Source organism: Haplochromis burtoni, unplaced genomic scaffold (genome assembly GCF_018398535.1).
Source record: "Haplochromis burtoni strain Fernald_Lab_line unplaced genomic scaffold, NCSU_Asbu1 Contig_79, whole genome shotgun sequence".
In the NCBI taxonomy this organism is placed as follows: Eukaryota; Metazoa; Chordata; class Actinopteri; order Cichliformes; family Cichlidae; genus Haplochromis; species Haplochromis burtoni.
Genome location: NW_024582440.1, coordinates 20,291 through 40,221, shown reverse-complemented (window position 1 = coordinate 40,221; position 19,931 = coordinate 20,291). Strand labels below are relative to the sequence as shown.

At 41.2% G+C, this 19,931-nt stretch overlaps 2 protein-coding genes across 2 annotated transcripts; both read right to left on the bottom strand.

Annotated features, from left to right (window-relative positions):
• Positions 1 to 79: 79 nt before the first annotated feature.
• On the bottom strand, positions 80 to 4,517 carry myl6 (myosin, light chain 6, alkali, smooth muscle and non-muscle). Its single transcript, XM_005924915.3, has 6 exons — positions 4,376 to 4,517; positions 4,072 to 4,099; positions 3,019 to 3,162; positions 2,266 to 2,439; positions 2,026 to 2,103; positions 80 to 408 (listed from the first exon to the last, which is right to left on the bottom strand). The coding sequence occupies exons 1-6, from the start codon at positions 4,376 to 4,378 to the stop codon at positions 380 to 382; spliced, it is 456 nt and encodes a 151-aa protein (XP_005924977.1). The 5' UTR covers positions 4,379 to 4,517; the 3' UTR covers positions 80 to 379.
• A 1,614-nt stretch (positions 4,518 to 6,131) lies between these two features.
• On the bottom strand, positions 6,132 to 11,010 carry tsfm (Ts translation elongation factor, mitochondrial). The gene is made up of 6 exons (XM_005924914.3): positions 10,861 to 11,010; positions 10,452 to 10,604; positions 10,221 to 10,349; positions 9,946 to 10,068; positions 8,545 to 8,626; positions 6,132 to 6,719 (listed from the first exon to the last, which is right to left on the bottom strand). Exons 1-6 carry the CDS (start codon positions 10,906 to 10,908, stop codon positions 6,328 to 6,330), a joined length of 927 nt encoding a protein of 308 aa, XP_005924976.1. The 5' UTR covers positions 10,909 to 11,010; the 3' UTR covers positions 6,132 to 6,327.
• Between the last annotated feature and the right edge of the window lie 8,921 nt (positions 11,011 to 19,931).

Genomic DNA, 19,931 nt, shown 5'->3' with positions numbered 1-19,931 from the left:
TCATCTGATATCCACTTAAATGATTGAAATATTTTTCATCATGCTTGTAATGCGACTTTAACCAGACTCACAGGCCTGATGACACTTTGTAAAACAGCATTTTTATTTCAAACTTTCAGAAATCCCATTATTATTTCCATTCACAAGAAAACTGACAAGACAGATAAAGATGACAAAAGTTAAACAATCCGGGGGGATAATACTACTGATTGTGCCTGCAGGTGAATGTTTGGAAATTGAGGTGAAAGTGTCTCTTCACATTTGACAGAAAAGGCACAAAAATGTCACAGAAACAAAACAGACTTATTGGGGAAGGGATGACATGGATAGAAGGGCAAGACAACAGAGAAAATAATCTGGAAGTGGTCCTCGGAAGTTCTCAACCGCTCAGCACCATCCGGACGAGCTCTGTGTGGAGAGTGATGGAGAAAAATCAGCATTTCAGAGTACAGACACAAAGTCGGGTATAAGCCATTTCCTAAACAGCCATATCAGCAAATAGGATCAAAAGCCTGAATTTATTTAGAATAATTAGATTTATGAAAAAAGGCAAACAGCTAGGGAAGAAAAAAAAAAGTGTGGTAGAAATGTTTGAGTTCTGCAGACAAATTTAAATAAACAATTCGTGTCTGTTTGCAGCATTTTAGCTCATGTTTACACTTGGTTCACCCTGAAATCCTTTTCCCCCCTCTCAAAATCGTTAGCGTTAAACATGGGAGCAGCCTTAAGGTGTGCAAGGATGCTACATGCAGGCCACATTTAGGTGGGGCTGAGGAGCACCGCAGGAGAGAAAGGTTAAAGGTCAGAGAACACCATCAGTGCTCAATATCTACAGACTAACATCACAATTCAATAAAACAAAAAAACAAAAAACAAAAAAGTTAATTCACTACCCTCTGTTCAACCAGATATTATATGATGGACAAAAGCGATGAGACAGGAGTCAGTGAGCATGAGGCAGTCGCACAGCTACGGTGGCTCAGAGGTCAAACACTGCAACTTAAGAAAACACCAGCAAACAGAAAAACACTGCAAAAGTGCACAAATCAAGACAGAACTGTGTCTGGGGAGACATTAACAATATGCAGAATATGCAATGTCTTTTATGATTCATATAACACCATTAGCCGTTTACTTCTAGCTTCTCACTTGTGCATCCCCTCTTCCCAATTCTGCCTGCTGGCATTTCAGTGTTGCAGTGTGTTTGACTCAGGGCCTCCGTAGACAGAAAAACACTGTGTACAGCGGCCCTACATTCATCCAATGCAGCCTGAAATCTATTCTAGGCAATACCCAACAAAGCTGCAACTGAGAACTCAAATGTCCAACTCTGATGAAATGAATATCACACAGTTTTTAGCCCGACACAAGGCTGCGCAAAGTCCCACTAAGATTATGTGACAATAAAGCAGGTAAATATGTGTAGCTGGCACCACAGCACATCTAAACCAAACACTCTGTAAAACGATCTCCCGTGCTACGTGTGAGAAATTTACAAAAGCTACTGAAACTTGAACTTGACTTTGAGATTTGATTTCATCTAAGATTTTTAATTGATGAACCTATGGTATAATTTCAAAATTCTATGTCGCCTTATTATTACGTTACCGAATTCACAAACTTGGGTGTCCACGCAAGGGGGGAAACTTTTATGTCCTTAAAAGCTGCCCCCCCATAATTGTGTTTTTGTGGACATTTTGTTGACTCCATTTATGCATAGGGGATTTTCACATACTTCACTGAAGAGGGATGTGTCACCCTAGTTCCGCCACTGGTCCATGCCGCCTGCCTGCCCAGCGGGGTAATGACAATACCCCATCAGCCTTTTACAGCTCAGGGGTAAAAATCAATGGCAGTAGTGTTATTTTTCCTCATATAAAACTGGTTCTTATTTGTCACTGATTAAGTCACTTGGATGAGTGACGAAACATTTCTCCCACTGAAAACGCTACGGCCAGATGAACAGAATAAACTTTTGGAGATTCTTATTTGTTGTTAAGAAGGTTTTTATGCACAATGATCTACCTTCGTAGTTAATGCAGCCATTGGCGTCTTCATGTCCCGCTAAAAGAGTCTCCACCTCTTCTTCTGTCATCTTTTCACCTAGAAGATAAAGAAGAACATATTAGCACTGAAGCACAGAATTAAGAAATAGACATTTGAAAGAAGCAGAAAGCACAGCCTTTACACAGATAACTACTTGAACGCAGGCCAACTGTGATTTATAGATCGTGACTAATACTTCATGTATTCTGCAGGTCTTACCTAAAGTGGTGAGGACATGACGCAGCTCAGCTCCCATCACTGTGCCATTTCCCTCCTTGTCAAAGACGCGCAGGCCTTCAACAATGTCGTCAAAGGAGCACTGGTCCTTGTTCTTAGCAATGGCCTGATACATGGGCAGGAACTGCTCAAAATCCAGCATCTTGGTGTTCATCTCTGCAGGGGGACAAACAACAGTGAGCCTTCAATGGTGAAGGTGAATAAGTGAATACGTTTGAGATAATGTGAGTTTTTGGGTTGAATTTAGTAGAATTTTGTGATGTTTTTCTGTGAGGCTTTTGTTTCTTGCCCATTCATGGTGATGATTCAGAGTTCAGTCACATGGATGTGGGAGATGATATTTAAGGCTGACACAAATAACCTGTTCATCTGCATGCAGAGCTATGTTTTTTCTGCTGCCACTTTCTTTGGACCTGCTGTGGTGACCCTTTGGGCAAGGGAACAGCCAACAGTAGCATCAGATAAATAATGTTTTGTGCACATTGTTATTATGATCAAAACTCAGTTTGCACACAGCAGTAAATTTAGTCAGACATGTGTTTTAGTTCAGGTGTGACTCTTACAAGTTACACTGACAAAGTAAGCCACTAAGCAGTGACTTATCACCTGTACTACTTTGCGGCGGTTATAACGAGACCTTGTAATTGTACACCTGACCACACTCTTAACCAAAACAAACTAATGCTGCAGTGATAGTCATCTGCTTTTGTTGTGAGTAGTGAATCAGACACTAGCCTTCCAGCTTGGGGTTTCCCAGGACTTTAAGTACTTCAGCATTGACCGGGTTCTGTCCCAGAGCTCGGATAACATCGCCACACTGGCTGTAGGTGATCTTCCCCTCGCCCGTCCGGTCAAACAAAAGGAAGGCCTCTTTAAACTCTAGTGAGAAGGAAAGCAAATGCAGAACTCCAGTTCAGCGGCAGAGCATGTTAGGTTCCCAAAAATTACAGACAGGCCTTCATGACACAGGTAATGACGTGTGCACTAAAGCTTTACTGATACCCTGTATGTGGGAAGGAAAACATGATTTTTCATACGTTGTTTTGACAGTAAACACTAGCAGCTTCTGTGCATTTCATTTCAAAAAAGCAAGAGGTTAGCAAGTGGGCCAATAAAATTCTCACGGCTGTAAATACTTGTTCGCAATCAATGGTGCTCTTACACTAAAAATAATACACAGCATTTCATTACTATAAAATACACAATGTAGTTTTTTCCAGTGGAATCAAAAACTGACACGCTTCACATAAACCAAGTCCTCTCCAGTGGTCAGTGTGCAGCACAAAATTACAAAAGCATGAAAAGCATTTCTGTTCTGTTAAAAAACAAAACAAAAAAAACCCACTACAAAGCAAACGTACCATAGCAAACAATGTAAACTGTGTTTCAGTGCCGTTTGACACACCTACACCACAAAAATGTGAGTCGTTATTGTGTCTGCTAGCATATCACACATTTAAAAAGCTCAAGCATGCAAACAAATCAACATGTTTCACCCAAGTCCTGTTTTGCAGGTTAGCACTAGTGATGAACTCAGAGTTAAACGCTTGTCCAGTTTGAGTCGTGAGGCGCCTTCAGGTTTCCCAAAAGGAAAGCCAATCAAGGAAGGGAAGTAAAATTAACCCAACTTCAAAATGCAAGTCCCAATTAACCGCAACCAACCCAACCAAAGAAAAGGCCAGAAGTCAGAGCGTTCTTCTTTTTTTTCTAAATATGTACTGGTTACATTAACCCGATGAATGTTATGGATAATAAACCCCTTTAACACCTTTTCATAATGAGACTCACCCATGATCTGGTCCTCCGTTAGGTCGGACTGGTTGAGGCACAGTTCAGAGAGAGAGAGGAGAAACAGTTAGATGAGACAAAACGACAGAGACTTCAGTGAGATTTACAGATGACTTAATCCCGCAATGCCATCAATTACAGGCAAGAAACGGCTCGGAGCTAAAAGCTCGAGTGAGTGAAGCAGGCTAGCAGATTCGCATTTAGCGTTACCTGGGCTGGATTATGAGATGGTAAAATCATTTTCCATAAATACAGCAAAATGCCGATATTTCCATAAAATTTTCTGCGGGAATCTTTGACTTACCATGTTTGTTTTTTTTAGAGGGTTTAGATGACAGATGGCTCAAGCTGCTGGACCTCCTCTGAGCTCCGAGGACTCAAACGGCTCCTGCGTGGTACATCCCCGGTGATGTCACCGTTGCTTTGGCAGCAACAGCCAATCACATGCCTCCATTTAACAGCTGCATTTCTCGCATAGTTGCAGGGTTGCAGCTCGTTTGTGGTGCAGCACGGTGCTGCAGAGCCATAACCTGCACGCGTGCTACACACCCCCTTCCGGTTTTCTGAAAAAATAAGATGCGACACATTAACACACAAATGTAAAGCACAGCTACTGCATGAACGCTGTAATATCGAATATTTTTAACGGGGAATTCCCATCGTTGAGTCCTGCTATCGCCACACATTAATGGTATAAACCTGTGACAGATGACGCTGTCCTTTAGACTTAACCTAACACCGCCTGCTTTTTAATCCCGGGCTCAGTGAAGAGCCAATAATCAGGCAGCTTGACAGCTTTGTGCCTACATTGCATCTGCTTACCCTGACAATAGGTAATCAAATGGGTGAAATTCCTCAGTTCTATTTTTATTGAAGCAACAGCACTTAACGAATGTATAGCTTTTTCTATTAACAGGAACCTCTGTAAACGTTTCTGTAAATTAATAAAAACTTTATATTTTGAACTGCCAGAGCTTTTCCCCCCAGTTTTGCAAATTCATCATGTAGTTTTACTGGTGCAACCCACTTAAGATCATTGTGGGCTGCATGTGGACCACAATAAAATGACTTTGACATGATTTATAGGGTGATCTAGGCTTGTTTTTGATGAGGCATTTGATATACTGTGTGCACAGAGCACTTCTTCACTGAAGCATATCATAAATTTTTTTTATTTTCTTCAGTCTGTTTGGCCCCATCATCTGATACTCTCTCTTCTCTCAATCCCCAACCAGTCGCAGTTGGCTGCCCTCCCTCAGCCTGGTTCTGCTTGAGGTGTTTATTCCTGTCAAAAGTGAGTTCTTCCTTCCCACAGTCTTCACGTGCTTGCTCGTAAGGGGGTTGTTTGTTAGGGTTTTCTCCACAATACTGTACTGGCTTTAACTTGCAGTATAAAGCACCTTGAGATGAATGTTGTTTTGATTTGGTACTATATAAATTAACCTAATTTAGTGATAAGGTTTAAAGTGGTTTTGCTAAAAATGTTGTTCTTTGCAATGAGGATGCATAACAGGTTGGGCAATTTGTCAGGAACGGGATCACAGATACAAGCGGTGAAAATGAGCTTTCTCTGAAGGGTGGCTGGCCTCTCCCTTAGAGCAAGTTCAGCCATCCGGGAGGGGCTCAGAGTAGAGCCACTGCTCCTGCACATTGAAAGGAGCCATTTGAGGTGGTTCGAGCATCTCACAAGGATGGCTGCTGGGTAAGGTGTTCCAGGCATGTCCCATCAGGAGGAGGCCCTGGGGCAGACCCAGGACATGCTGGAGATAATCTCTCTTGGCTGGTCTAGGAATGCCATGGTGTTCCCCAGGACAAGCTGGAGGAGGTGGCTGGGGAGAGAGAGGTCTGGGCTTCTCTGCTTAGGCTGCTGCCCCCACAACCTGGCCCCAGATAAGCGGAAGATGGATGGATGGTAAGTTCAGTTAGGTTACAAAGCAAGAGGTTCGTCATATATAAAGAAAGAAAATAATTACCACTAAACCTTTTCATTAAAAAAAAAAAAAAAGTATATTTATGTGTTAAAATGCAGAATAGTGTATAAAATGAAATACTAAGACAGGTTTTTCAGGAAAAAGATTTTATTGTTGGATTGGTCATTTCATCAGGTACCAGTGTTTGCGGGCGCACACTCTTTCAAATTCATGATGCTGTGTGACTGTGATGCCTCAGTCTTACAGAGTACACAAAAACCTGAATTATATTCACACATGAAATGAAGACATGTCAAATTCAGCTGGATGAACAATTTCCCTCTCTTCATTCTGCGTCTTCAGTCGTCTCGCCGCATTGAAATCGGACAAAGTCTAGCACTCGAGCCTGCTGACCTCTGAGGAACTGTGCCACAGTCCTGCTGGGGTCTGCCAGGAAGGTCTGAGGCAGCAGGCGTGTCTCACTTTCGCCACAGGGCAGGTCATCCATGTTACCCAGAGACAAAGGCGACTCTCCCACTATATGCTGTCCCAGTTTACGACCTAGCATTTCCTGCTCTCCTTCCTTTCCACCCTGAAATACGACCAGGGCTCCATAACGGCCCATGGCTACCTCTGTCTGGGTGCTGATGCCGCCGTGTACATATGAACCAATTTTCCACTCAGCAGGGATGCCCACCGTCACTGCCCGCTTCAAAGACATGTTCTCACCAAGGCGACCTGAGGAGCAAGAGGCACCGATATAAAACCAAAGCCTGCTGCAACAGACTGTTTATTTTCATGCTATTAAGCAACAATTCAAAAACTTGACAATTTCAAATTTTGTTCCGATTATATTTCTATTTATTTACATTTTTTGTGTCAAACCAAAACAGCGTGCACTCCTTCCTGACAATCTGACAGCATCTAAACATGTCAGCTTTACACTTGAATGAACAACCTAGCCTAGCAACTTTTCTGTAAAACTTTAACTGCCTAATAACATCCAGCCTACTGCATCAGTTTAACAGCCAAAGTCTGAATGTATAGAGTTACAATATTTCATACACTGCTCAAAAAGTTAAAGGAACACTTTTTAATCAGAGTATATTATTGATCTGGTCAGTCAAGAGCAGAGGGGGTTGTTAATCGGTTTCAGCTGCTTGGTGTTCATTAAATTAACATGGTCATATGAGGCAATATCTGGACCCTAGGAGGTTACACAGGTAGTTTAGCTCCTCTATGATGGTACACTCGTATGCGTCATTGCCAGAAGGACCGCCGCGTGGCAGCACAGCCTCAAGAGCATGGAGGAGATTCCAGGAGACAAGCAGTTACTCTGGGAGAGTTGGCTAGGGCCACAGAAGGTCCTTTAACCCATCAGCAGGACCAGTCTCCACTCCTTTGTGCAAGAAGGAACTTGAGCACTGCCAGAGCTACAAAATGACCTCCAGCGGGCCACTGGTGTAAATGTTAATGTGTCTGAGCAATCAGAGACAGACTTCATGAGGGTGGCCTGAGAACCCAACGTTCCCTAGCTGGCTCTATGCCCACTGCCCAGTACTGTGGAGCTCAACTGTCATTAGCCAAACAATACCAGAATTGGCAGGTCCACCACTGGCACCTTGTACTTTTCAAAGATTAGAAACTGTTCCCCCTGAGCACAGACTTGTGTGATGGATGCAAAAGGGTCTGTTGAAGCCATGGAGAACATTATGCTGGCTGCAACATTGTTCAGCATGATTGGTTTGGTGGTGGGTCAGTGATGGTATACAAAGGCTAGAGAATGCCACCCTGACTCCCATTAGCTATCCTTGAAATCCTTGGACCCATTGTCAGACCCGACACTGGAGCAGTGGATCCTGGGTTCATCCTAGCGCATGAAAATGGCCGGTGCCATGTTGCGAGACTTAGCAGACAGTTCCTGAAGGATGAAAGATTTGATACAGTTGACCGTCCCCCACACTCGCCTGATCTAAATTCGATAGAACACATCTGGGACATTATGTTTCGGTCCATCCAACCTCACCAGTCTGCACCTCAGACTGTCCAGGTGCTCAGTGATGCTGTGGTCCAGATCTGGGAGGAGATCCCCCAGGACTCCTAATTAGGAGCATGTCCCCACGTTATCAGGCATGCAATACAAGCACCTGGGAGCCATTCAAACTAGTGAGTACCAGTTTGAGTTGCTGCAATAAAATTTTGGTAAGACAGACTAGCCTGCCACATAATGTTTTCACTTTGATTTCAAGGGCACCTTTAAATTCAGCCCTCTGCAGGCTGCTAATTTTCCTTCCCATCAAAGAATTTGGCATCCTTATAGATACATAGATATCCAACATGATCTCCCCCCCATTCAGATCTGATGTGTTTTTAACATATTTTTTGAGCAGTTTACTTTAAGTGTGCACCACATTTCTCTCCATCTTATATTTCTATTAAGCTGTGAGCATGAAAGTGAAATGCCAGAATAACAGAAAACCATAATTTTAACACTGCAGTGTTATATGTCCCATGTGTGAAAAGTGCTTTACAATGAGCAGTGTCCCTTAGGCAAAGTACTGACCTATAGTGAGAGCCACCTGATCAGCTAGTGAAGTTCCTTCACCCACGCTGAGTTTGCTTAAGTCATCGCTTGACAGGACACTCTGGAAAGAAAAGCCAGTTTGTTAGTGTAAGGACTGCTAAACAAGGCTAATGTGTAGTTTTGCGTTTCTTCAGGAGTGTCTAAGTGACTAGAGCAGTGATTCCCAAAGTGTTGGCGGGAGCCCCCTGGTGGGCTATGAAGGTTCTGCAGGTGGGCCGCAGTAATGACAGAAATTTAGTTTGAAATTACTCACAAGTATGTACAGTTACCTATTTATATAAAATGTATTTATACAAAAAGGGAATTTAAACTGGTAATGGGATGTTGTTACTTTACAATATTACTCATTACTCTGACTTAAATTTACTGCTAATTTACTGCTCTTGTATTAAAGTTGGTGTCCCAGTGGCAGGTGGGTCATCCATTAGCCTAATACTTTGCATACAACTGGGTAGCATAAAAAATGTATAGCCAAAGGCCTGTGAGGTTGATTTTCTTTTTTTTTTCTCAAATTCAATTGTTCTTAAAGGAAATACAACATTTTAGCTCATATTTTGATTAGATTGAAGATTTAAGGTTGGACCACAGAAAAAGTATGCAACACTGAAGTAGTAAAAAAAACCCCAAAAAAACCAAACCAAAACACTGAAGTAGTAATGCACTTTTAACCTACCAAACCCAATGAATGACTGATAACACTGTTAAAGCATGCACTGCCATAATTTCTGTAATCTGTGCGTTTCATTTCACCTTTGGTGGGACATATGGTTATGCAGCTTCAGGTTGACCTGGTCAAGAGGAAACAGAACTATCTAATAAAGGAGATGGGTAACATCATCATCGTTTCCCAGGTTCCCAGAAGCATTCTTGAAGGAAGCTGCAATATATTCTCATCTGGCACGCGTCATAAGTGTTGCTCTGTCAGCACTGACACATTAAAAACTCTGGTGTATCAAAAAGTTGCTGCACAAATCAGTTTTAAGAGTTCAAGTACTGGTGTGGCATAACAGGATGTTCAAAACACCAGATTCAATTTAAATGAACAACTAGCAGTGTTTGGTCATGGCTGTACACAGCATGTTTGCCTGAAGCTGCAGGACCAATTGCGATGCTCATCCCTGTAGGTGCCCCATTGGTTGGTGTGCATGTTGATGTACCTTGTTGCTGATGTACTGCTGTGCATTCTTTCTGGTTCATACCTACTCTATTATGTTTTGTCTGAAGGCCACATGCTAAATCATGTTTTAGTTTAGACTTCCATGCACCTTAGAGGTAGGTGAAGTTGTGACACAATAACCTGATCCGTTTCCATTAACATTTATGAAATTAAAATAAAATAAACATTTATTTCTACTCCCAGGCCTCAGCATGCATCCTTACCTTTACATATCCCGACTGACTTTGAGTTTTATTTCTGAAGTGGGCCAAGGTGGCAAATGTCACATCCTTAACCAGCTGCTGGAACTTCTCATTGCGTGCCACAAAGTCTGTCTCACAGTTCACCTGCATCAAAAACAAACAAACAAACAAACAAACAAACAAACAAACAAACAAACAAACAAACAGAGAGACAAAAGACCAAGTTGTTGAGAAAAAGAAAAAAGGAGAAGAACTAGGAGGAGATGGCTAATGAATCCCCGCACCATTGGGCTTACCTCAACCATTACCGCAGCTTTGTCCCCCACAAACACGCCGATCAGGCCCTCTTTGGCTTTGCGACCTTCGAGCTTGTTTGCTTTGCTCCAGCCCTCCTTCTGGGCCTGCTCATGCAGCCATGTCTCTGCCTGAACATTTGCCAAATTACATTGAAAACAGTCCCACAGCTCATTAGTGTCAAAGACATAACAACGCCGAACAGCACCTGACAGATTACGAGAGGCCCTCACCTGTGCTACGTCATTATCAAACTTCTCCAGGGCTTTCTTACAGTTAATAAAAGTGTAGCCGGTGCTTTTCCGCAGTTTCATGAGGAGGGCTTTCTCTGCTGCCAGCAGCTGACAGCCCGTGTGTAAAGACTGCACATGCTGGCCAACACTGACCTTAGAGACACAGAGGAGCACACACCACAACTTCAACAAAGCAGCCACATTTATGTATTTGAGGACCCATCTGATGCCATTGGTCACAGTAAATACCAATTTATAGTAAATTTTGCTTCTGCTGTGATATCAAGTGGCTATGAAATGCGAATGAATTAGCACAGTTAAGTCACTGAAGATGTCCCACAAACGCAGGAGGCTAACTCAGCGAGACAAACAACACGAGTTTAAAGTTAAACGTCAATCATGCCCTTACCTTTGCGACAGCTCTTGTTAATGTCCTGAACAAAAAGGTTAAGGACATCTTCGCATCCAGCAGAAGTGAGCAATCTTATGAAAGCTCAGAATGTCATTGACGTCCACGCTGTGGAAGGAAGCCGTCCAGGGACAAAAGTGTTTAAGTGATTTGCTTGCACTTCTGCGCCACCTAGAGTACTGGAGGGCAGCCAGCCCAAGGTTTTGCGGAGCCTTGGGCAGATTTTGGGGCCACCGTCCCCAGCTAGTCCTACTATTAACTACATATTGTCCATGCTTAATTGTTTATGCATTATACATATTAGCATGTATATGTATTATATATTAGTATGGTGAAAAGAGTTAAAATAAACCAGCGGGTTCAATATTTTTATTGTTTCTGAAATGTGCAAACAGAGCAAAAGAGTCCCATAGAATGTAACACAGGCCTAAATGTTCTTTTTCACATAGTAATGTAAATGTAAAGACAGACAACTTTTACTAAATGAATTAGAAACTAACTGATTAGAGAGCTAATAGTCGGTTATCAACCATGATATCTGTGGTTTCCAGTCAGCATCACCTAAACTTTCCACACCTATACTGAAATCAAGACTCAGTTGATGCTTCTGTTTAACCAACAACATTATTAGTTAATGTTAAAGATTAATAACTCATATATTGCTTTGTTTTATGTTGCATGTATGCTGCTGTGACAGCAGTTTGTTTTATTTTGAGAGGGATGCATTCTTTTTTTGAGCTTGATGTGATCTAACACTTACAGTTTGCATGAACGTGACCCCAGCTCTGACTGTGAAAATGATAAAACTTTAAAGATTAAGGTTTAAGTCTGTTAACATCTTTATCAAACTATTTCACTTCATTTTGTATACACACAATAAGAGAGCTAGTTCTCTTAATAGTTTTCAGTCATGTGACTGACTCGCTACACTGGCAGGTACAACATCATAGGAAAAACAAAGATATGAAGAGAAATGATAAATTTTGGGGACTTGTGATCTCTTTTCTGACCTGGCAGCTTTATTTAAAACTCCTGAAAGCGGCGATGTGTCTCCCAGAGTTTCAATTTGGTGACATCTAGTGGTATTTTGTAGAGAATCGCTCACCTTACACTGCTGCCAGGATAAAAGTTTTCAAAGTGCGAACAGCTACGTATGTTTTTGATCCTGATGGGTAAATAATGGGTAAATAATGCTGCCCTGTGGGATGTAAGAAACAAGAATTTTTTCATGGTTAAAACAAAATTAAGTGCTACAGGTTACGTTTTGTTGACTGAGACATTTAAAGTGTAGGACCAGAAAAGTTCTGGTAGTTTTAGTTTGTCACATTAATGCCGTGTGTAGGAATGTTTAGCTTATTTTAGAGTTTAGAAATGTGTTAACATAGAATGTAGAATTATTGTAGAGACACTGACACTGCCCTCAATGTAATAAAGGCCTGACTGAATTTAGGAGTAAATTGTAGGAGACCCCTCCTCCAGTTGAACTGTGAAAGGTTTCAACATTTGTAACTGGATAACTGTGGTCTGGAAGGGAGATGGGTTTTATGACCTCTAGGGAGTCACCTACACCCACAGTGTTTTAACTGTCACGTACACACATCCACACGCACACTCACTCGTGCACTCACACATACACACAGGTATGCGTACACAGTCACACACGAGCACTCACATAGACACAGACACAGAGTTTGCAGCACACTGTGGGGGGGTTTTATGATGGGGATGCCTCTATAAAGTTGGCTGTAACTAACAAAGGGGTGAAGATTTTGCAGAGGGACACACCGGCCTCGTCTTCCCTTCTAGAAGTGCATGCTTAAATGAAGATGAATAAAGATGAATAAAGGTTTTGTGAAATAACTACTGAGTTCCGGTGCCGTCTCTGGATGCCTCGACGAATAAAAGAACTGAGGTGAAACTGATTTCGCAACACGTGCCATATCAATTAAGTTAACCGAGTATTTTTCCAATGTCAGCTAAATCATTCCTACAGTTTAAATGAGCCGCCACTGACAGGCATGGTTGCTGTTGAGAAGCAGGGATTGGTGGGATTTGAACCTGTAAGGTGGGGTTAGGAGAGATGTGCTTACGTGTTGGTGTCATACTCTACGCTGTTCTAGCAGCTCTAACATTGATTAATGCATTTGATAGCATTTAGGCCAAGTTAAACTGAAAGAGATTAAAAGAATGGCTGCACAGTGAAAGGACGGGCAGGCATGTGCCAGTAGCTGTCACATCACGTGAAAACTATCGATTGATCGATACTGGTCTGTCAACAGAACACAAAGCAAACATGAAGTGCTCCCTATGTCACTACCTGATGACGTGCTTGCCTGTGTCAGTCACAGCTGCTTCCTGCACTGCACAACTTGAAATTTCCCAAATGTGCTTGACTGCAGTGATAAACTACAGATAACAGACCATCGAAGCAAAATTCAAATGTCTGGCACAGCAGACGGTAAACAATTTGTCTCTAGAAGCAGATCATGATCGAGTTTGTTCGGACACAGTAAACGTATTAAACCACCTGAAAACACACAACATCCTGCAATCTAATGAATGCATGAAGGGCAAGAGCAACAATACGTCTCTGAACTTAGATGTCCATAAAAGGTACTGTTACTTCAGTGCAAAGCAAAAGCCTCAAATATAATAACAACACTGTTATCTCAAAAATTAAAGATGTACATATAGGCCCTTGCGGGTGGGTACTTTGTTTCTCTCCCCCTTAAGTTCAATAGGTATAACGAAATTGTATTAAATAAATAAAGTTTTTGGAAATTTGAATTTCAATCACAGCTCACACCCTGTATTTTCAAAGCTCTATAAATGCAAACACATCATTTTGGAGTTGATGCAGCAGTGTTATAAATCTAATCATTGTACGTAGTATCACTAGGAAGAATCAGTGGATGACAAAACACGACATACAGTGTGTTGAAACTTTTGAAAAGTATATTTATTTTTGCCATTGAAATGGGTAGAACGTATACTTCTAGCAGTGCCAACATTAAATGTGCCTCAGACCATTTAGGAGCTGTAGGTATCAAAATAGTGCAAAGATGCAGTGCAAAAATGGTCCAACATAAACACAGTGAGGTTTGTCCATTCTTTGTAAACTTAACTGAAAACAGCTGAACTGCACCAACTGGAGACATCATGTTCAGTAATGATGGGCAAACTTTAAAGTATTTTGAGCCTCACAAAGAAACATAAAATAAATAATAAGTATTTTCAGCCTCATAAATAGTCGATATTTAACCAAAATAATATTTCCTCCAGTCAGGCCATGTAGATAAATAAAATATGATGGTAGATTAAGTGCTTCAGTGGTCTAAGCCTACGTCACAGCGTCACGTGCGCTTTTTACGTCCAACACGGAAACTGCAGTCGTGGTGCTTTCGTTTGTACTCGGAACTCGGAAATTCTGCCTTGCGAGTAGGAAGATGTAGGTAACCCCAGACTGCAGATGAGCTGCATATGTGTTTATTGGTAATTTGTTTTTGTAGAGGGCTAGCAAAACAACCGTTTTCGAGGGCGTTGCCATATTGGAATCCCCTAACCAGAACGCCGTTTACTCGGGTGTGACATCATTCCCAGGTCCGTGTTCTGATTTCCGAGGTAAGTCGAACGCAACACAAGAAGTAACCAATAACGACCCTATCTAAATCCCAGTAATGATAAACGTGTTCCTGATTTTGGCATAACTAGTTACTGTGCTTGTTGCCACAATAATAAGTGGCTGTTTGTTGATCCTCCAGCCTGGAGGATCAACATTTTACAACATCAGGCTGACACTGATCCTCATCTGCAACGTTGAGGTGCACATAAGCAGGCTCATAATGAGAGAACTGCTGATTTAAACTGGAAATTAGCTGAGTAAACACGTGCAACAGAAAATACAGCAGATACGCATTGTCATTCAGGAGAAATGATCAGAGTGAAGAATGTGGGGTCAAGCTTTCGGCCCTCCTTCTCACTGTGAAGGCAAAATGTAAAGGAGTCTTTTTTCCCCCCTCCTTTACCTTCCAACAGTAACAGAGTTTTATCTGCAGCAGCACGAAGGATGCAGGATGAACAGAAGAGGGCACCGATGCAACACTGAACTGGATGCAGTGAAGGAAACAGGAGGCTCTTTATACACTGATACAGAAGTCTTTGTGGTTTATGTCATCCAGTGAGGGAGTTTAGAAGGAAAGCTCAGGAGCAGCGGTTTCCAATTTGTGAGTCCCAACAGCTCTGAGGAATAGCTAATCCTCAGGCATTAAAAAGTCCTATCTCAGAAGTGAAAAAAGATTGAACTTGAAGGGAGTCAGAAAGCCATGGCTTCATTTTAAGGAGTCATAAGGGTTTGATTTGGAAACATAAATTGGCACTAACTGCAGCTGTACACCATATATCCCAACCATGACTGCGGTGATCCCACACTAACCTGATAAGATAAGCACTTTCTGCATACCTTATCAAAAAGTAGCCTTTACTTCCTTTTAATATTATACACCATCAGCCAATTGATGTGAGTTTTTAAAATGCACATGTAGTACATGGTTTATTAGTATTCACTATGACACACAAAAGGAAAATTATCCTAATTTTTTATGAATATTTGAAGCAAGAAAAGCAAAAAACATCAAAGCTTACAGGAGGATGGGAAAAGGCAAAACTTCACCCACTCTTTTGCTCAACCTGTGGTGAGCGGCAAACATAAAGCTGCTCCTTCCATGCTACAGAAATAGCCTGTCCTTCCAAACATGTCCTTTGCAAAAATATTTTCAATCTCTGTTTCTGGAGGTGCCCGTCCTTTGCAAAAGTGCCCAGCTTCTGTCCTCACAAAGACAGAAGCACATGAATACACAAATTCACAAAAGGTCAGAGCACGCACACTCTCGCAGAGATGCCCTCACTCTGCCATTTCAATCATCCCAATGTAATAAAACTGTCCACACACACACACACACACACACACACACACACACACACACACACACACACACACACACACACACACACACACCTCTTTTCCGTTGTCCTCCACCATGAAGAGCAGGTTGGTGCTATCGGTCACGGAAGGTGAAGCGGTCTTTTAGCAAGTTGGAGCCGTCGTGGTTGTAGCTGATGCGGTTCTGGTAGATGTCATCCATGGTGAAGCTGCTGATCTGTCGGTAGTGTTGGCTGTTGATGGTGCGGTCGATGGTGTCGTGTCGAGGAGCCTGGATGACGCTGAAGACGATGGATTCCGCCTGGAGGAAGGTCGTGTAATAGGAGGGAAAATGCAGGGAAAGGAAGGACGACTCAATGATATCGCCTGCAATGTCTCCCTAGGATGAAGCTACATAAAGAAGCAGTGTTGGTTCTGCACAACCAACAAACCAGTAAAATAGTGAGAACTCAAATTCAGGAATCAGCTTCAAAATATCTATAGTGGCGAACCTTAACATTACTTTTGAGTTTTATTCTCTAAAATTGTACAATAGGCTGTAGAAAATAAATTTTCAAGTTTTTACTGAGAATTACAGATTTATTGGATTAACAGTGTTGGATTATCCTTTAAGATGGCTGCTTAGTTTAGCCAACTTAGGTAATGATCTCAAAATAAATATTCAGAGGTCCAGCTCTTTTCTAAACTGGTAACTTTGGAATGTTTCCAAACATGATGCCAATTACTTCACAAATCATACCAAGCTTCAAAGATATGATCTGTTTCTATTGTGCAGCTCATAACGAGAATCAGATGCTTAAAGAAGGAAAAAGGCAAATAAGCTAATTTAAATTACTTCATACATATTATTAACACTACAATATATGCAGCAGAGGATGAAGAGCAACATTTCATTTAGTTTCGCATTAATTAAAGAAGTATGAGTGTGCTTGCTGAAGAAATCAGTTCTCGAATGCTGTATTTTGACCTCAGTTACACATTTGAAAAGTTTTTTGTTTTGTTTTACTTTAAGACCTTCTGAAGTGCTCAAAGCATCTCTGTTGTAGTTCCCGCCACAGAAGGTGACACCTGATTCTTGTCATGATGTCACGCACATACTGTAATTAAAGGTGTGAAAGATTTGCAGAAAACGTATGTAGCCTGTGTGTTACCTCTGTGTCTGCATCAGTGGCTTTCAGCTCAAACTCAGCTATGGTCTTTCTCACACCCTCCTCATTAGTTTGAATTAGCAAGGCAGATTTATGCATGAGGTGACCGGGACGAGAAGCTGCCACTTTTTTGCTGTTATAAAAGCTGTAGAGTTTGTTAGATTTCACATTTCTTTCATATTTTTCAATTTAGTGACATCATTAAGAATTTTTTTAAATTAAGCTAAGTATTTAAGTGATCAGAAAACTTTTCTTTCTTAATTCCTGTCAACAGCTTGTTTTCTGCACCATTTAAGGTTGTTCCCTGCACTTGAGATTAAAGGTCCCTCTTTGGACCCACAAGGACTGTTGACTTATTTCTTGGCCAAAATGGGAACAAAGTTATTTTAAAAACCCAATTAGTGTTTAGGAAGAACAAATAATATTTCAGAGCTTCTGTTGTAATCAGCAGATATCTGCATCAAGACCTCCTTCATGAATAAATTTTAAAATGTGTTAAGCTACCAGGTATTGTTAAAATCTTCTGCCATTCACCTCATTTGTCCCATCGGACACGGTGATGGAGAACTGGGATACTCAATGGATATACATCTGTCCAATTAAGAAGCAGAAACCACTGTGAGTCTATTTCAACCTCGTTAGTTTAATATTAAAGCGACAGCAGGTACAAAACTACAAAACTCTGAAACAGGGAATGGCTTGGCAGATCGTTGCTCTCTTCTGATCCCTCCTGACGGATTTTTGTCTACCTTTGATTTTCTTTGTGTCCATTCTACCAATTCCGGTGGTCACGGGAAAATGCCAGTTCAACAAAATGAGTAATTTAAGAGATGAATTCTTCTGCGTCTGTTTCCGTTAAACGTGTGATGTCTTATGCTTCATATTTTGTTGTGACATGTGTTTGTAAGCCACCATGGCATTTTCTGGCCACACACTGAGTTTGTTTCCTGAATTTGGCTCTTATCAAATTTACAAGGGGATAAAACTAAACTGAGACTAAAGTTAAACTGGAATAACAATGCTTCTCTTTACTCTGTGTTGCCTCCGAAGTATAAAACCCAGTGGGAAAGGCTTGTTTGCAACAATCCAGCATTACTCAGCGTGAAACTAAAGGTGACTGTCTTAAAAACAAGAACCAGATTTTTCTTTTTGCTTCCCAGGAGTTCTGTTATCCTCGCTTATTTTGGATGCAAAGACCTGATGCAGCCGTTTGTAAGACAACACATTTATGGTTATTCCTGACATACAAAGTGTGCAACAGACACATTACATAGTTATCTATGATGTGCATTAATGAGGAAAAGGACAAAACTTCTTCTGAATTTAGACTTTCATTGATTTCCAGCTGTGATATTTCATTTCCCAACATTTTCACATAGAACAGTTTAACAGGTAGAATTAGAGGAAAAGCGACTGGAAGAAATGCAAAATGAAAATCTCATGAACAGAGAGAAGATTAAGATCCTGACGGAAGAAAATGAGAGAAAGAGCGGTGAATTAGAAAAATTATCCTACCAGCTTCAAGAAAAAGAGGGTATTATTAAGGAGAAACAATGGGCTCTCCAGGATAAGAATCAAGAGCTCCAAGAAAAGCTTGATGAAGCTTTGGAAAAAAATTAAAGATCTGCTCCAAAAGGAGAGAAAAGAGAGCATAAAACAGGAAAATATGGTCAAGAAGAATCAGGAGCTCCAAGAAAAGCTTGACGAAGCTCTAGAGAAACTTAAGGAAATTCACCAAGACAAGAAACAACAGCCCATAGAGCAGAGAGACCTGCAGAGCAAACTCCAAGGCATGGAGGAAAAATACAAAGCGCTGCAGGTGAAGCATGATAAAACTCTGCACAAAAATCAACAGTTGCTTCAAGACAAGAAGCAAATGGAAATGAAACAGAAAGCAATGGACTCCAAGCTTGAAGAGATGGAGGAAAAACACAGAGGGCTCCAAATAAGGTTAGATAAAACAGTGCACAGAAAGAAATTGTTTATCCAAGAGAGAGAGCAACAGGAAATGCTCAAGAAAGAAATGGACTGCAAACTTGAAGTCTTGGAAGAAAAATACAAAATGCTCCAAATAACTCTTGAGGAAACTCAGCAGAAAAATAAAGAGTTGCTTCACTAGAAAGCCCAACAGAAAATACAAAAGGAAGAAATTGATTGCAAGCTGAGGAACATTGAGAAACACAACGAAGGCTTGCAAGTAATTCTTGATGAAGCTCTGAAAAGAAATAAAGAGATCCTCCAAGACAAGAAACAACAGTCCACAGAGCAGAGAGACATGCAGAGAAAACTCCAAGGCGTGGAGGAAAAATGCAAAATGCTCCAAATAACTCTTGAGGAAACAATGCTCAAAAATAAAGAGTTGCTTCACGAGAAAGACCAACAGAAAATACAACAGGAAGAAATGGATTGCAAGCTGAGGAACATTGAGAAACACAACGAAGGCTTGCAAGTAGGGCTGGGCCATATTATACCGTTCACGGTAATACCGGTATAATGTTAGGCAACGATAGGAAAATGAAATATCGCGATAGAATACGAGTAAAATGCGCATGCGCAGTGCCTTTGTTTTCATACGCACATGGCCGATTTTTGAGTGAAACAGATGAACCAGAATTGGTTTGTAAAAATGGTTTAACTTCATTGATGTGGAACTGGTTTGGTGTTTGTCCGTCAGATACACGACAAAGAACATTTTTTCGCAGAACTTGCAAGCGGCTGTCGTTATTGTCGTATTTGTCGGACTAAGATGCTCTTAAATCTGGGAGTAATCTGGGTCCTAAACTCCGTATGCTTTAGGTCAAACAACACTGCAGCATCACTGAGAGTTAAAAACTGTCTAAATTCTTTCATCTTTAATAAAACGATCAGCATTGCTGCTTTACCAGGTGTAACTATGAAGTTTAACTTCCAGGCATCCATGAAAACAAAATTTATTACATTTAACGGAGTTAGAAGTTAGCAGGAAGCTAGCGGAAGTTAGCTCG

Bases quoted from the DNA above. Each gene is read 5' to 3' on its own strand.
- myl6 (XM_005924915.3), bottom strand. The intron at 2,104-2,265 runs GTAAGACCTGCA...TTTATCTTCTAG, and splicing joins TCATGTCCTCACCACTTTAG to GTGAAAAGATGACAGAAGAA. The intron at 409-2,025 runs GTAGATCATTGT...CTCTCCACACAG, and splicing joins TGGCTGCATTAACTACGAAG to AGCTCGTCCGGATGGTGCTG.
- tsfm (XM_005924914.3), bottom strand. From the start codon at position 10,908: ATGTCCTTAACCTTTTTGTTCAGGACATTAACAAGAGCTGTCGCAAAG. The intron at 10,069-10,220 runs GTAAGCCCAATG...TTTTTGATGCAG, and splicing joins AAGCTGCGGTAATGGTTGAG to GTGAACTGTGAGACAGACTT. The intron at 8,627-9,945 runs GTAAGGATGCAT...TTTTCTTTCCAG, and splicing joins GTCAGTCGGGATATGTAAAG to AGTGTCCTGTCAAGCGATGA.